Below are 18,883 nucleotides of genomic sequence, written 5' to 3' on the forward strand. Positions count from 1 at the left end.
ATCTTCAATAAATAAAGAAAGTGAATGGTAATATTTCCATGGGAAGCAGAAAAAGGATATACTATCACTAGCCTTAATAAATACTTCAAAATCTAATTATATTCATATGTATGCATGCATATGCACACATACATGCACAACACACACACTCACACACACATATATAGTTGACACATGGTGTCAACTACAACAGTCAGCAGCTAGGTGATGGAGTGGATAGAGCAGTGGGCTTAGAATCAAGAAGATATGTTCTTCATGAGTTCAAATCCAACCTCAGATATTTATTAGTTGCATGGCCCTGGGGAAGTCACTTAACCTTGTTTGCCTCAGTTCCTCATCCATCAAATGAGCTAGAGAAGAAAATGACAAATCACCCTTGTATCTTTGCCAAGAAAACCCCAAATGGGGTCATGAGGAGTCAAAAATGACTAACATGACTGAACAACAAATAGTATAACAACAACAAAAAATCAAGTAGTACCTCTTAGAATTTCCCCCCAATTTCTCTTACATAATAATCCCTGTAGTATTTAGTAGAACTATTTCCTTTACTGTTAATGTCATCTACTGTAATAAAGCATTTTTAGTTTTATGGTATTAGCATGAACAAGTACAAGGAGAAACAGTATAATTTAAAGGTGATTTTTCAGTTCTCTTAGTCAGATCATCATCTAACAGTGTACTAGTTTTGGTTGAATAACCTTTATTAATGAACTCAAGATGAATTCAACTGAAAATTAATTCCAAGAATATGTCTTGCTGCTAAAGACATATCTAGTTAGAAACTCATGCGTACCCTCTTGCCTTGCTCCCTAACCTCATATTACCTCAGCCCTCTCTGTAAGTTTATTTCCATCCCCAAAATGATGTTCAGAAGGGTTTTTTTTCTTTCTCGTAGTTTCTCCCATTTGTTATAATTCTTCTATGCAACATGACTAATGTGAAAATGTGTTTAAAAGGAATGTATCAGATTCCATGCCAATTTGGGAGGAAGGGGGAGAAAATCTAAAACTTATGGTAGTGAATGTTGAAAACTAAAAGTAAATAAACTAATTAAAAAGAAGTCTCGGCATGGACAAAACAATATGTCTATTTAAAGTTGTTTGATGCACATATTTGGAGGGTGGAGATAATAGAGAATGTAGGGGATGTGGAACGGGTGAGTTTGAAAGAGGAAATTGTTCCTGAATTTTAGTACTTGAGTTCCTTCATGTTCTAAAAATTGTCTCCAGATTAAGGAAGCAGCCCATGAGGAAAAGCCCAATGCATTCAGGACACTTCACCCTCAAGATTAGGACATGGGTATTTGCATGAGTTATTTTTTTATGGCACATAACCTGCAGAAGACCCTAAGCATCAAATGAATTGATATAAAACACACATATTTATGCAAAGTAATAAACAAGATGTCCTAGATTTATTTTAGAAAAACCTGGAAATGTTAACTTTGTTAGGAATGTATAATTTGCCATCACAAAAACTCCAGGTAGTGACATCCATTTATGCAACTCACATGAACAATTTCCACGTAGCTCATTAAAGAAATGCTCCACCAAAACAAGATTATTTTAAATGAGGTTTATTTTAAATGGCCCATCCTGGATTGGTTATTGGGGTTCTGTGAAGATGAATGCATTCATTCTAGGACATCACTCTGAACTCATAGATTTAATATTGATTAAGCACTCCACAAAGCCTCAAGTCTCCTCAGCCGAAATGAGTTTCATGATTTCTGAGTTCAGTAAGTTGGCCTTTACTTTTCTTTTCTTGAAGGGAAATTTGTGGATTAGCAAGGCAAATGAAAAAAAAAGAGTGCCATTAGAGAAGCTTCTCAATTTTCCTTTGGGAAAAAAAAGAAATGAGACATCACTGTGAAGCAACCTGCTCAGTTATTAATATGAAATTAATAAGATTCACAGAGATTTTGGAATATGATCAAGAACAGCAGCATCTGAAAGCAGACAAGAATATTTTGAAAAGCTAGGTAGCACAGGCAGCTTCTAGCATTCAATATATAATAGCTGCATCAGAATAGAGGACAAAAGAAACTGGAAGGAATGTGAAGATGCAACTTAAAAATAAAACCCTCTCTCAAGATACTTTTAAAAAATCACTTGGGGAATAATAAAAGTAGACAGTCTGATAGCAATACTTGAATTGAAATTTCTCTCCAAAACACTGAACTAAAGCACAAAAACATTGCTTTATAACAACCCAAACTGCAAATAATGTTAGTTTATAAGGATGTCATCCATTAAAATAGTGCACATATGAAGAGAACAACTCATTTTGCACATAATACCCACACCTTAAAACCTCATTTCAAAGTATCTTGATATACCATGTACTTGCATGAAGTACACAGTAAAACATAAAACAGATGGTAGTAATGTAAGGTTCGTCTTTCTCAGCGTAACGATATTGTTTATAAATGGGTTTTATTCATGTTTAGATATTACAATTACCTTCTAATTTATGTAAAAATCTCTCTCTCTCATATCTATCTATCTATCATCTATCTATCATCTCTCTCTCTCTCTCCCTCTCTCTCTCTCTCTCTCCGTCTCTCTGTCTCTCTGTCTCTCTATCTATCTACAGAATGCTTTATATATTTCTCTCATTTGATACCACCCATGAAGTAGGAGCTGTCTCTCTTCCTATTTTATAAATGAGGAAACTGAGGTTCAAGAAGTTAAGTGACTTATTCAGAATCACACACGGTCTGATGGTGTTTACAAAAAATACCTGTTCTTGACTCCAAGTCCTGTCTTTTATTCACTCTGCCATGGTGACTTGGAACTTTTCTATCTATCATTCATAGATACATGTTCTACCACTAACTTCAGGTGAAACAAAAAGACTAAAGACTATTGGTGACTGAGCATTTCCAGAATGACACCAGAATAAAATTGTTACATTTTCTTTGGTCATCAACAATTTTAAAAGTGTGAGAGTCAGTCAGTGGTTATAGTCCGATTTTGTATGTCTGATGGATTATTATGTGAAGAGACAAATTTTAAGCTGTTTAGCAGTCGTGTCAATTAAAAAAAAAATCATCCAAATAAAATACTGCAGAGGACGTGAAATGAGAGTACACAGGAATTAATTGCAGAATATAACAATATTCTTTATTATTCCAGGGAAAAATTCAAACCTTCTTTTCAGCATCCCCTGTCTCCTTTACTATTCAGTAGTAAAAGACAGAGTAATGCAATATCTTTAATTTGGAATCCACTATAAAAGAGTCCTAAAAAGACTGAAAAATATAAAGTCAATACAAAAAGCTTTGCATATTGTAAAACAGAAGCAAAATAGCAACTAGCAGAGTCAGTTTTGGGAAAATACACCCACAGAGCATCTGAAGAGGCAAGCTAGTAGAAAGTTATTTTTAAGAATGTTGTTCAAGCTGTTTTTCTTTTTAAAAAATATATTTATTATTGATTTTTGTCTTTGCATAGCACTCATTTTGATGTGTACCTCCTCTCTTCCCTGACCCCAATGAAGCCACCCTTGTGAGAGAAAAAGACTTACCAAAATCTTCCAGTCCAAAACCGCATTTGACAATAGATACAGTATTCCATCCAAATAGTCCTCTATTATACTGTTACACTTAATTTCTTAAGGACTTTCACTGGTTTTTCAATTATTCAGAGTTCAGCTTCCTTTTAGTGTTTCTATTTACATTATTATAATCATTATGATTCATTTGGTTCTGCTTATATAATTTTGTGAATTGGTCTTTGGTTCTTTTTATTTAAAATTCCCTGGTGGCAGTTGCTTTCACTTACTTTCCCTTGTCATGGCTGAGTTTTGTGTGTTTGGGGACTGGTATCATTTGGTGTAATAAAGGGAGGGCTATCTGTATGAAACTGCTTAACTCTGTCAGCTTCCTGACATTCTCTTGTTTTTAAAAATAGGTGTTTTTTTTTTAGAATTCATTAAATCATTAATCATTTGATCTTATACAAAGTAAGATTCTAATCCACCTTTTCCCCAGAGTATCAAGATGACAAATAAAAGGAGAGCTTGCACAGCCATCCGCCTAAAGAAGAGAAACTTGGAGACTTAAACACACCTTGCATCATCCTGGTGTTGTGTTCGTTAGTTATTTTTAAAACCACAGTAAAAGAGTTTGTGATGTTTCTGTGAGGCAGATGACTAGGGTTATAGGCATAGTTTGCATCAATGTTGATTCACTGGAGTACACCAATAATTTCTTCCTTCATAAATCCGTATGGTAAGGCACTCATATTTGCTTTATGAAGAGATGACACCATTTCAATTAGCAGGAAAGACTTTCTAGGCTTTTGCTTACCAGTTTGTAAAATGGAATTAAATAACTCCAGTATGGCATAGTGGCTAGAGAGCTGACCTTGGGGCAGGTACAACGTGGACTCAAGTCTGGCCACTAACATTTACTGGGTAAGGGAGCAAGGCATTCAATGTTTCAATGCTGTGTGACCCTCAGCAGATCATTTAACTTGCAGGACTTCAACATAGCTCTATAAGACTAATACATTGCAGAAAGAGTGCTGGTTTGGATTGTTAGAAGTTCCTTAGGGGGAGGTGCTCCCTTTATTGAGGGGAATCACATTTTTGTAAAAAAAAAAAAATTGATTGACAAAACAAAACAAATAGTACTATTATTTTAAATGGAAGTATTAACGATAATATTTTAATTAATAATAATCATTAGCATTTATATAGTACTATAATGTTGGTAAATTGCTTTACATTCTAATTTCTTGATAACAATAATAATATCTATTGCAGAGAAAAACTGGAAAATAATTTTGAGAAATAATTGGGGTTAATAAAAGACTTAAGAAATTGAAATGAGATTTTAAACTAGTATCACATTAAGAATTCTTCCACTTTTGAGTGTTAGTATGCATTTGGAGTATGATATTTGACATCAGTGATTCGATACCAAATTTAAAAATGGTAGAAATTCAAGGTAATATATTTTAAATGCCTTAATGGATAGTTTGCTTAATGGAAAGTTTGTTAAAAATACATTTTTAAAAGAAAATATATAAATTTTATGCCTATGATGATAGCATTTATAAATATTTGAAAACAAGAATTGTCACAATATAACATAACTAGGAGGGCATAGCTCAAAAGTTTTTTTAAAAAAGATAAATAACTTTAGCTGACTATCTGAACATTTAATAGACAACAATAATGATTAGTTGTTAAAATCTTCCAAGAGAAGTAAGAGAGCAGTGTGGTGTAGTCAAAGAACGATGGATATCTAGGATGTCTAGGTGGCAGAGTGGATAGAGTATTGGAGCTGCAATCAGGGAGGATTCAGTTGGAATCCTTAGACATTTAACAACTTTGTGACATTGGGAAACTCACTTAATTACTCTGTCTCAGTTTATTCTCTGAAAAATGAGAATAAGACAGCAGCACCTACTTTGCAGGATTATCATGAAAATCAAATGAGGAGACGTATAAAGTGTTTTGCAAATATTAAAGTGATATAGGTATTGAGGTTTTGGCATAAACAGAGACTATGTAAGATGGTATAACTCAGGTGGAGGATGCGGAGGTTGGAGAACTGTGGCATGTATGGACATTGTGAGTTGGTCTGCCATATGGTGGGAAGCAGTCTTTTACCTTATTGTTTGCAAAACCAGAATTGACTGGTATTGTTGAAGGATTTGTTTTGGAATTTAGGTACAAGGATGAAAGTTACTTCTTCACTCACCATTGGTAAGATCATTCAGTAAAGGGAGAGAGTCTTATGCTTCCCCCAATGTCCTCGACCATGTGGCCAGAGACATGGGTATGGGATTTTGTCGTTTTCCTTGGTTCTTTTCCATTCTAGATGTAGTGAGTATATTCTCCATGCTAGGAGTTAGAGTCATTGGAGATCTAGGAGTCCCAGAATCTGGGTCAGATATCGAAGCTGTCACAGTGGTTAAATTATGAGGAGCAAGAGTAACAGATGTTGGCCTAGCTGGTAATTGACCTTGAACTTGGTGGGACTAATGCTATGTAGGAATTTAGTTAAATGGTAAACCCAATCTACCTCTCCTCTTCAGAGACTGAGGTGACATAGGGTGTGGGTATTATGTCCCCACGTTTGGGGGCAATTATTTGTATGGGTTTTTCTTTTTTTTTTTGCTATATATTGAAGCCAAATATTCCTTTCGTAAAAGCTAATTCAATGTGTTAAGTGGTTAAAGTCCATGTGATAACAGAGAAGAAAGACTCACCAACTCCCTAGAGAATCCCATGGGGATAAAATATAACAGACTTAACCCAGAGTGAGGCCAGAGCAACTATTTTCATACATGAATGTGAGCTTTTATTATTACCTGAAAAGCTAAAGTAGGTAGAACCAGCAGAGAGCTGAAAATCCACTGTACAATTAGGAAGAACTGGAGCCACACTTAAACTAGAAGTGAAATTGGCAAAGTTAGTTATGAAGATGAGAAACTATGCTTGGTGGTCTGGTAGTTTACATCTCACTGCCCCAAACCATTAATTTCAACAGATGTTGACTGAACACCTGCTGGGTGCAGACCATGGTGTTCTGCTCGGGACATATAAAAGTATGTCTCTTGAGGAGCTTATATTCTACTGGGGGTAGAGGAGGGGGTATAAATGGTACAAAGGTAAAGAGTACATATATTATAAGTCTGAGGTTCTAATACAAAGTGATTTCAAGATAGAGAGAATGACAGTATATGAGGGGAAAGAGAAAAAGCTTTATATAGGGGGTGATCCTATGAGGTTTAGGAGAGTAAAATTCAACAGCCAGTTTATATCTGGAATATTAAAACTTTTGAAAGAAGGAGAGTTAAATATAGATTGAGCATTATGGAGCATATCTTCAATACGAAATAATTATTAGCTCAGGGCAGAAATAAATATACTAACGCAACAGAAACAAAAACTGTGGGAACAAGGAAAGGAGACAATTCTAGAAATAGAAATAAAAACAAATGATATTATATGAATAGAGATGGAAAGATAAGACCTAGGCAGCAGATTAAAAAATGATTTATGATTATAGGATTGAAATTGGGTTTGATATGTCCTATTTAGATACATTTTATTTAGTGTTTGGTAAAATATTTACTAAGTTACAGTTGGTGTAATTGAATTGGAGAAGTGGATTTCTGTTGCTAACAAATTAGGAATTCCTCGTTTAAAAACTTGTTTGCTCCTTTAAAATGGGTGGTGCTTCCTTCCTCTCCTGTCCCATTTTCTCTGGTGTAAAGCTCAAAATGCCCAGGATGTGATTTTGTCTCAAACCTACTAGAGTAGAAGTGAGAAAGAGGAGGGGAAGGCACGCATAATCCTTTAGAAGACATGGAGAATTACATACTCAGGAATAAAGTTTTCTGGCAGAATAGAATTTGTTGACATGTCAGGAAGCATGTACCGAGGAGAAGTTGTATCTAAAGGGGATGGTACTGTTTTCTTCTCTGCCCTAGAAGGAACAGGAAGGCCCTTGGGAGCTATGGATTGTGCCCAGGGACACTTCTGGGAGTAAGCACTGAGCACAGAATTTGATTGGCAGTCAGAGGAGTTTCAACAGAAAATTAGCTTACAGCTATCAGTCAGTTACTCAATCCAGTGAATCAACAAGTATTTATTTAGTACCTGTTATATACCTGGAATTGTGCTACGCACTGAGGATACAAATATAATAATTTTTAAAAAAATGTAAACATAGGGAGTTAACCATTAAGGGTTAGACTTACCTGCTTTCTTCCAGAAATAAAAATGAGAGAAACAAATCTTAGCTTTATAGGATGGAAAACTTTCTAACAGTTATAGCTGCCTACAAATGAAATAGGTTTTCTCTTGAGGTGGTGAGTTCTCTGTAATATTATGATCAGAGGCCAGATGACAGCTTGTCTGGGTAGTTATTGTAGAGGAAATTTCTGCCTGAAAAAAGGGCGGGGTTGGACTGGCTTATATGTTGGGTCCCTTAAGATTCTATGTCTAGTTCAGTAGGCAAAATCTTCAAAGGACCTGGCTTCTCCATTCCATGTCAACTTTAACTTTTGGGGAAACTTCAAAAGTAATTCAAAAAGAATACACTAAAGAAAGTCAGTTTGAAGTTTAGAGACACGAAGAATTGCAATTAGATTTTTGGCAGAAAAAAAGGATTATAATTTTCAAAGGTAAACAGAGAAAGCGGTCCTAGCCACACTTTAGAATCCAGAAGTAGATTTTCCTTTTTGAGGTCTTGTGAGCTCAACCTTCATCTGGATTCCTCTAATTTTATTTATTTTCACCTTATTAATATCTACTGGGCAAAGAGAATGCTTCAAATTGAATACTGTTCACTCTTCAATTTTTGAGATTGGCCTCATTATGAAATACAGCAATTTCAGATGAAAATGGAGAAGAAAAGAAAAGAGTATAATAGACAGAGTCCCAAGGAAATTTTCATAGTCTTATATAGATATAGAAGTGGAAGGCAACCCAAAATCCATCTAGTCTAATCTCCTTTTATAGATGGGGAAACTGAGACCCAGGGAATGGGAAAGGGAAGGGAAAGGAAGGAAACAAGCATTTAATAAAAACTATCACATGTCAGACTTATACTAAGTGCTTTATAAATATTATCTTGTTCAATCCCCACAACAGCCTTGTGAAGTAGGTGTTATCATTGCTCACATTTTATAGGTGAAGAAACTGAGATAGAGTTTAAGTGACTTTCTTAAGGTCATGCATTTATCTAATGTCTGAGGCCACATCTAGGTCTTCCTTACTCTAGGATAAATGCTATATCTACTCTGTCACTTAGTTACCTAAGAAGTTGTGACTTGCCCAAGAACACTGGTTCTGGAGTTAGAGGGCATGAGTTCAAATCCTGATTCTGATGCCTTCTATATGTGTGACCTTGGGGCAAGTGATTTAACTTCCCCAAACTTATTTCCTCCTTTGTAAAATGAGATGTTTGGACTAAATAGCCTAAGAGGTTCCTTCTACCTATAAATCTGTGATCCTATAAAAATTGTCTTTGGGGTCTACCTAAAAATCCAAATTCAAACTCCTCTATTAGGAGTGGCATTACTTCATTGTAGGATGCACAGATTTGGAGTAACCACCCAAAATGTTCACATGGACTCTTTGTGTCCAATCTGTGGTAGAACATTTCAAGGCCATATTGGTTTGATCAGCCACAGTCATATACATTGAATCTTCACTTTATCATGGTGACATCATTTAGGTCCTCTTCAAGAAGAAAGGATGACCAACCTACTTCATTGCCTTCACAATTTGTGTATCTAGTTTAACCTCTCACTGCTCCTCAACACAAACCCTCTGTCCCAACCACAAAGTTTCTTTTACTATTATAGTATTCATTATACTCATGCTTGCCTTCACTTCTTTTCCTTGCCCCAATTACCCTTCCTTCTCTTTCCTTTGTTGTTCAGTCATTTCAATCTTATCTGACTCTGTGACCCCATTGGAGGTTTTCTTGGAAAAGATACTGGAGTGGTTTGTCATTTCCTCCTTCAGCTCACTTTATAGTTGAGAAAACTGAGGCAAACAGGGTTAAATGACTCATCCAGGGTCACACCACTAGTAAGTGTTTGAGGCCAGATTTGGACTCAGGTCTTCTTGAATCCTGGTCCTTCACTCTATCCACTGTGCCACATAGTTACCTCCTTCTCTTCCCTACTTGTTGAAATTCTATCTATCCTTTCAGGTACTAAAGAAGTTCCATTTCTTTCATGAAGTCTCCCTCACTCTTCAAGACCATGTTTAATTTCCCCCCTTTTCTGACCTCCTAAAACAATTAGACTGTATTTTAAAATTTAGGCATTGGTGATCAATGACTTTTTATTGCTTCATGCCTCTACAAAGTACCATTCCAATACTTTACTATGGAAGCTAAGGCAGGTTTCACTATGCTAGAAAAGCTTTAACTATTGAACTGGCGATAGACTACGTCTACTTTCTGGGGATTAGCCTTGCTAAACCTGGTGAGGTCTATCACCAGTAGCCTGATCACTTGTCAATGACTGCTTTGGCTATGGGACTCATGAAACAGAGACATGTAAGGGAAGTCCAAACCTGAAAAAGACTTTGCTGACATATTTGTGTGTAAAGTCAGGGATGTGGTTAGATAGGAGACAGACAATGAGATTGTTCCCTAAGCTTGAACCTGGGGTAATGCTGTCTACAGCACTCAAGTGCATGAGCGTGCATTTAGAGTTAGGGTTAAAGTTAGTGTTAGAGCTGGATTTAGGGTTATATATATATATGGTACTTGTAGCTGGTTGTTGTCCATTCTCAAAGAGAACCAAAATGATGCCACTATGTTGAGGTCAAAATACGATATGTCTGACTGTAACTGGTGAGACCAATACAAGCTTGCAAAGCTCTTCCACATGTTGGGCACAGATGGTCCACATTTAGCAATACATGTCATATCTATATAGATATATAAACATGTACAAATACTTTTCTATAAAGTATGTGGAATATATGTACTTAAAGATACCTGTGTATATGAACATGCATATGTGTTATGCATGTATGTGTATGTATATACATACACATACATGTGTATATGTGTATATATACACATGTGTGTATAAATATGTGTATACACACACACACACACATATATATATATATATAAAATGATAAATTAGGGGTAATCTAAGAGGAAAGGCAAAAAGATTAAGGAAGACTGGGCACTGGTATTAAGAGTGGGTTTTGTGGCAGATAGCAGCTTAGGCTCATTGAAGGCACAGCAGAGTTTTCCAAATGGGATACAGAACTGAAGTGTAACCCATGAAACAATTTTCTAAATTCACAAAACCATTCCCTGGCCTTCTTGCTGTTCCTCTTACAAGCCACTGTATCTCTTGATTCCAGATATTTTCTCTGGATGTCTAAGATTCTCTCCCTCCTCATGTCTGCTTCCTGGTTTTACTGACTTCCATTGAGACCCAGCTAAAACATCGCTTTGTACAGGAAGTCTCTCCAATTCCCTTTTAATTCTAATATCTTCTTTCTGTTACTTATCTTTTATTTATCCTGTTTCCAATTTATACAGCTTGTTTGTACATAATTGCTTTTGTATTCTCTCCTGTGCTAGAGTGCTAGCTTCTTAAGGACAAGGACTATCTTTTAATGTCCCCAGCCCTTAGCATCCTTCCTGGCAGGTAGTATGTGCTTAACAGATTTTTATTGACTGACTGAAAAAAAAATTAATGTTATTAACCTTTCTGATAATTACTTTGCATTAATGATGTATATATGTACGTATTCATTTGTGACTATTTCTATCTTATGTTAGAAAGCCAGAGCTTTAAAATGTGATTTCCTATGTTCTACTTAGACTATCTGTTATGAAGTGAAATTCGAAACATATGTGAATCTTGAGACATTTCCCTATACTCTACCAAATTCATCCTACTTGAGGCCAAGTCTATACTGTATACTCAATTGACCATTTTCTTGTTATTTCACATCATTGTCTGTGAAGTTATGTGCCTAAATTGTATGGACTATTTGAATACTGAGGAAATGGTTTTTCCTTAAAAGTTGTAGACATCATACAGTGTATGTTGATGGCACTGTGCAGACATGGTTTACAAAGAATAAGCACAAAGCTATGAATACACCCATCACAGTATTACAGTCCTCAAAGTTCACATGTTAAAATAACTTCTTTGATTTTCTGAGTTTGATATATCCTTAATTATTATCTCTAATTGAAGTACAGAGTTATTAAATATGAAACATAATATACATTAGAATGCCAAATATTAATAGTCTCTCAGTTTTAGACAGTCCAACAATAAGAATTTATGAAGAGTCTACTGTATGGAAGCCACTGTGTTGAGAACAGAGACTACAAATAAAGGCCAAAAGCAACCCTTGATGTCAAGGAGCTCACAGTGTAATAGGAGAGACAACATGCAAACAAGACAATATATACAGGATTATATATGCACAAAGACAATATATACAGGATTAACTGGAGAAGATTCAGAGGGAAGAAACTAGAGTTAAGGAGGATCAAGAAAGGCTTCTTGTAGAAGGTGGGATCTTCTCTGAGACTTAAAGGAAGCCAGGGAAGCCATCAGACAGAGAGGAGGAGGGAGAGAATTCTAGGAATGGTGGAAGGGTGGGGTACCTGTGAAAATGATCAGTTGGGAGATGGAGAGTCTTGGGTAAGGAAAAACAAGGAGTTGCACTGGATCTTAGAATATGTGGAGAGTTTAAAAGGTAGGAAAAGGGTCAGGTTTTGAAAGGTTTTAAATGATATTATATTAAATGATTATGTTTGATCTTAGAGGTAATGGAGAGATACTAGAATTTATTGAATAGCAAAGGTGACATCATCAGATCATGCTTTAAGATCAATTTGACAGCTGAGTGGGACATATGCCCAACTCCCACTGTGTTTTTAAGAGAGCAACATTTGAGTTAAAAGGTAAAAAATCCAAAACTACCATTTATATGATTTATATAAAACTAAACCCAAAGTTACTGCCTTTTTTCACTAAAATATTATTTGTTTTATTATTTGTTTTAACACTATACAGGCAGTCCAATGTCTATTTTGATTTTATATGTACCATATAAATCCAGTTTCTAGGTTTCTGTTATTGTCTGGCTTGATACACACATTTCATTCAGTTATTCTAATTGTATCAAAAGCAGTCTCAAATTTTCTCATAAGAAGCTATTTTCTCTTACTTCACAAGAACATAAAAAGTTCTTGCTCTTCCATTTCTCAACTACACACTATATCATGGTTTCTTGCTACATGAGCTTACATGTCAAGTGACCAAATCATGTTCCCCAAAACACAATGATTATGTTTAACAGCCTGACCTGACAGGCATTATTATCCTGAAAAACAGAATTCTAATGGTGTTCCAAGGTGTTTATTGACACAAATGAAGGCTCTTAAGCTAGGGTTGCATGACTACCACAGGGGCAAAACCAGAACTGAAATAATTTCATCAAAAAGTTCATTGATTTATGCAAGTAGTATGTAAAAGTTCATAGGGTACCTAAAAGGGAGAAAGTACACACTAATTTTTAGACTTTAAAATACATATACACCTATGTCCTTACTATAATGTATTTTTATAATCAAATAGAATAACACTTAAAAAACCATTTCCGTCCAATTGGCAAATTTCCCTGGTTTCAGTTTCATGAGATTCATAGCTTAACATTCAACTCCTTGGTCTATGTTAGTTATTAGCTCAGTGAAAAGGATGAAGGAAAACATAACAATGAAGACAATTTAGTAGTGCACAAATATTAATCGGTCCTATTCATCATGAATTAAATCCCTTTAATTTTGAAAGTTGACTGGGTTTTTTGAATGGCACAGTGGAAGTTTTCCCTTTATATGGATCAAAAGTTGAACCAGAGTGAAATAAACATTCTGAGGTTCTGCTTCCTTCTGGTGAATCGTATCAAGGAAAATAAAATGGAAAAATAGATAACACATGAATTTTATGCTATTGAACAGATAATCATATTTATTTAAAAAACAAACCAAGAGCATGTTATATTGGTAGTTGAATACCGTTACTGTCTCTATGAATAATAAGATAATATTAGGGAAGGACTAAATATTAATGGAGCAGTAAGATTTTGATCAAAATGCTTAATCTGAACGAATCTTTTTAGTCTTTTGGAAGAGACATTTCCAACCAGAATGTCTTTTTGAAAGCTTATTCTACTGCTAACTCTGTCTTTTTCAAGTGCCCTTAACTGGCTATTTCAGATATACAGCTAAAATTGAATTTAGAAGACCATCTGAAATTGTTACGGAGAACTTGGAGCAGGAAACATTTTGAATAGTTTTGCTGCTTGTGATGTAGAAAAATAATAGACAGAATGAAGAAAAGGATGTAGGATCAAAAACTAAATGATTACAAATGCTTGTGTAAGACACATGCCAACCAATATGGTATTTAGATAACAAATTTTATGGTGAAACTTCAATTTATAAGAAATTACTCAATTTAAAAAAAAATATAATTTCTAGAAAAAGATGTAAAAGACTATTTAATGTGTACATTTTCTCATTACTATTTTAATGCATGTTCTAAGGTAAGAAATGGTAATATTAATGTAAGATAGCTACTAATATATTAAATAATTTCCAATCAAAATTGTATATACCCATTGGGGAAACAAGTATCATTTATTTCACATTAGGGTCCCTAAATAATTATCATTATTTTGAATGTTTGCTATAATTCTAAAGTATGGACTAAAGCTATTATTTTCAGTCAATTATTTTCTATTTTGATTTGAATTTAATAGTTGGGAAAAGCTATGAAATTTGTGATACACAAAAAAATAAAAACATGTTTCACTTACGGCCCTGATGCTTTCAAAATGTCCACGTTCCTTCTCAAAATCAATAGGCTGTCCCTTCAAAGTCCAGTAGAAAGAGACATCCAAACTGGCATCATGAATGGCTTTGCAATTGAGGACAATGCTTTCTCCCACTGTTAATTCTGTCTTCTTGGGAGTAAGTTCTATCCTTGTAGGTTCTATGACAACACATGAAGGAAGAAATGGTGAGATTGACTTCCATGAAGCTTAATTTAAAAACCTACCACAGAACATAAGTACTGCAATTATTGAAAGCACATAAATACTATGCTGTCAAATTGTTCATTCAAATAAACAGAACCCTGATAAGATAAATTACTTGCTTCCCAACTATAGTTTTTTTTTTTTATTAGAGACATTCACTATATAATGGAAATCCCACTGTGTAGTTGACTTGGTCAGCATCCACTTCATTAGGATATGCCACTTATTCCAGAAGAGGAGAAAGTGAGTTAATAAATGTTATGGCTACATGATTCCTGAATAACTGTTCAATTTAGTGAAAACAATGATTGAACTGGTTTGTCAGAAAGACAAAAAGAAAACAGACTATTGATTAAGCTCAACTTAGAAGTGTCCTGTTGCAAATTATGAAAATGAATCTTACTCTTTTACTTCTTGGCATTTTGGTATAGAGGATGCCATGCTATATCCTTCTGAAATGTAGTACTATAAACTAGGATTAAATTGAAAAGATAATATAGAATTTCCATTCTGCTTTTTTCTTTCAGAAATCCAAGATGGTATCATGTTTTTGTGGACAAAGAGAAAGGGGAATGTGAAATACACACTTTAGTATGACTCCCTCTCCCAAGATTCTCCTGTACTGGCTCTGTGGTATGTGGTAATGTAACTGTGGAATCACAAGGTAGAGAAAACCCTATCTTTGCTGGTCTTCTAGGATCTTGCCCATCTTGGGAGACTTGTGCTAGCTTTGGAATCAGAAGACCTTGGTTCAAATCCTGCATCTGTGTGACCTCAATAACTCACGTAACCTCACTTAAGATTCAATTTCCTCATGAGTAAAATGAGGGTTTGAGCTGTATTATGATATTATGATATCTGTATAAATCCACAGAGTTTTCCTTTAGGGTATTTCTGAGTCAAAGCAAGAGAAATATTAAATTCCCTAATATTTGAATGACTTCTAAGGAGCCTTGTAATCAAAAAAACCAAACCAAACAAAACAAAACACAAAAAACAACCATAGGACAGAACATATTTTAAATATGAAATCTCAAGAAATTAGGTACTCTGTATAGTATAATCAAGAAACTAATATCTTTGGAGAAGGCAGAATACACAAACTAAATTAATCAGAATGCAATATTGCAGATAAACAAAGATTCTGATTAACTAGGGATTAAGAAGAAAACCTTTTTCAATCTCTGTCACTGAATATATTTTACAAGGATGTTGGTCTCTTTACTGTTTTAGGTCAGGTAGGTGATGCAGTGGATAGAGCACCAGGCCTGGTATCAGGATAACACATATCCCTCAGACACTTAATAGCTGTGTGACCCTGGACAAGTCACTTTACCCTGTTTGCCTCAGTTTCCTCATCTATAAAAAATGAGCTCAAGAAGGAAATGACAAACCATTCCAGTATCTTTACCCCAAAAACCCCAAGTGGGGTCACAAAGAGTTGAATATGACTAAACACAGTTGAACTTGCTACTGTTTTAGTGGACAGGTTGTACTTAATATAATTGAATTTGTCTTTGATCATTTGGGACCTTGCACTGACCCAGGGCAATTATTATGAATCATATCAACACTGATGATAGAGATCTGTAGATAGACAAGGTATAGAAAACTGCTTTGAATCTATGGTAACCACCAAAGCTTCTTTCTTTCTTTTTTTTTTTTGAATAATACAGTTGGCTTTCAACTCATCTGTATCTCTCATAAAGACTGTATCTGTATCTCTCTAAAAGATGATACAGGCAAAGACTGGCACAGTGCTTGCTATGCAGTAGGTGCTTAATAAATGATTCTTCATTGACTGACAGTCAAGCTTTTTATCAAGCACTTATGTGCCAGGACTGGCTGATGATGGCTCTGATGACAATAGATCACATGTACAATACTCCTAAGAGTTCATAAAGTGGTTTTTGAAAGATTATAATGTCATAGGATCATAAATGAATAACAGGAAAGGATCTTAGAGACAATCTAGAACCCCAGAAAAAGTCAGGGTTCTGGTTAATTAAATTTTTTGTATGAAGATGAAAAAATTGAGTCAGGGAGGGTGACTTGTTTGAGGTCACATGTGTAGTGAGCATCAGAAATGAGACTTGAACCCATATCCCATGATTCTAGAGGTGATGCTCTGACCTCCCTCATCAGTAGAAAGAGAATATTTGTCTATATTTGTTCTTATGCCCCTAATACTCTATGGGTGCACATATGCACAATATTAATATCCTTTTATTTCTAGGCAAAAAGCTTTCTGATATGGAGAGAAGTGTTCATGAAACTTGTAGAACATGCCAATAGAACTGTTAGGTTCTCTTACCTTTCACAAATACAGAAGCTAGGATTTCAGCTGAACCAAAGACATTTTCCCCTTTGCAAACGTACTTTCCCTCATCCGATTTAGAAGCATTTAGGATCCGGAGACTCCCATCTGGAAGAATAGCTATTCTGAAAATGATCAGAAAAGAATTTTTCCTGTATTACTGCAAATTCACTAAGTTGTAAGAAACTCTGATGACATCTGAAATCACTTCTATGGTAATAATAAATAAGACAAAGAATCACTGTTGGAGTAAGTAATGATGGGAGAAACATTTTACCCTTCCAGAACATTCTACAACCTATCTAGTTATATCTTCTTCTCTTCAAAGGGGTTATGGAGCAATGGGCTATTTTTTTTCTTTTGGACACTTACTGACAGCTAATCTGAAAACTTGTGGGAAAAAGGTGACCCTGCATTTGGTTATTAAAACTTGCTACTATAATATCACCCAGTGATATTTTAATATTAAGTATAGCTATTTCCCCTCAAACTGAGAGTGACCTTAGAAATCAAATATAAAAAGACACCAGGGTAAAAAGTAGAGGAGGACAGGCATAGAACATAAAATTAATTGTATACAGCCCAAAGATGATTTATGGCAGTTGCTCTGTAGTGCAAACTGTGCAGCAAAGGGATGAAAATAAGATCTACAACTTTGCTTGCTCACTCGGCAATTTTTTCCTTAAAGAACTCGATCTTCAGAGTTTGAATTTGGGCGTTTTCAAGATGTTTGTTAAAAGATGACCTCAAGTTCTGAATGAAGGTGAAAAATTAATGCATTACTAAATATTTCTAAAGTTTAAAATTTGGATCATCTTCTTTATTACCTTTTGGGAATGGCCACTGATCGGCACTGGAGGTATGCAAGTATTTCGAGTAGATTATCTATGGGGTCAACACCAGTGCTTAGCTAAACCTTTAACAAATAATAACAAATTGACATTTCTGTAAGACTTTAAGGTTGGTCAAGCATTTGGAATATATTACCTCTTTTGAACCTCAAAACAACTTCAGCTGGTATACAAGATGTGCTATTATTTTTCCATTTTAAAGACATAAAAATTGAATTTCAGAGAGGTCCAAGTTCAGGGATTACTCTAAGGTCACTCAGAAAAGGAAATGTTAGGCACAGGACCTGAACCCAAGGCTTCCTGACTCCAAATCTCGTGCTCTAATCACTATGCCAACTATCTCTGGCCGCAGTTGTTTCTCCTTCTTTGATACGAGAGATTTATTGGAAGGCCCCATACTACCAGCAGGATATAGTTCCCTTAAAAGAGGCACTATAGTATAGTGGCCAGAGTTCTGGAACTGAAAGGCAGGCAGATAGGGTTCCGGCAAATCACTTAACCTCTCTGTGCTCCCATTTCTTTTTTTATAAGACAAGAATAATAATTACTTTAATAGTTGCTTCACAGGGTTATTGTAAGACTCAAAGAAGAAATTATAAATGGCCACTTTTCCTTACAGAAGCCAGGACATTGGCAGTTATTCTTCACTAAGAACTCCTAAGGAATTCTCCTAATAAGGAGCATGAGGGATGTTAACATCCCCCTTTGATCATCAGGGTCTATTTCGGAGGTAAAGTGGCAGCCCTGTTTTTTTGTAGTTATCTCTCCTCCACAATAACTAGTGAAAAATTCTCTTTTCCCAAAGCTAATGTTAATGTTGCACATTCTAGAGGCATCCCTGAGTAGAATGTAGGAAAAGAATGTTTATCCAACAAAAGGGGAATGATTAAAAATTATAAATCAATATAATGAAATATCATCATACAGTTATGATTAACTTATATGAAGACTATAAAAAATATGGAAAGGACTTTATAAAATAACATAAGGTAAAAAATTTCTAAAATAACATAAGGTAAAAAAGCCTACCAGAAGTTCATAGAGCATATGAATTATGACCATATGATAGAAGAAGTGAATGAGAATGGATGCAAAACCCTGATGCAACCTTGGAGGAAGTGACTAAAGAGTTATGACACTTTAA

The 18,883-nt window shown here is 35.1% G+C and overlaps 1 protein-coding gene across 3 annotated transcripts in view; it reads right to left on the reverse strand.

Moving 5' to 3' along the window:
* Positions 1-18,883, reverse strand: part of CNTN5 (contactin 5) — a 1,560,624-nt gene that overhangs the window by 142,811 nt on the left and 1,398,930 nt on the right. For all 3 annotated transcript variants that reach the window (XM_072611297.1, XM_072611298.1, XM_072611299.1), the window contains exons 14-15: positions 16,886-17,013; positions 14,350-14,525 (exon numbers count right to left, since the gene is read on the reverse strand). In XM_072611297.1, the coding sequence (XP_072467398.1) occupies positions 14,350-14,525; positions 16,886-17,013 (304 nt within the window). The remainder of the gene's footprint in view (positions 1-14,349; positions 14,526-16,885; positions 17,014-18,883) is intronic.

The sequence above is a fragment of the Notamacropus eugenii genome, chromosome 5 (assembly GCF_028372415.1).
Source record: "Notamacropus eugenii isolate mMacEug1 chromosome 5, mMacEug1.pri_v2, whole genome shotgun sequence".
NCBI lineage: Eukaryota > Metazoa > Chordata > Mammalia > Diprotodontia > Macropodidae > Notamacropus > Notamacropus eugenii.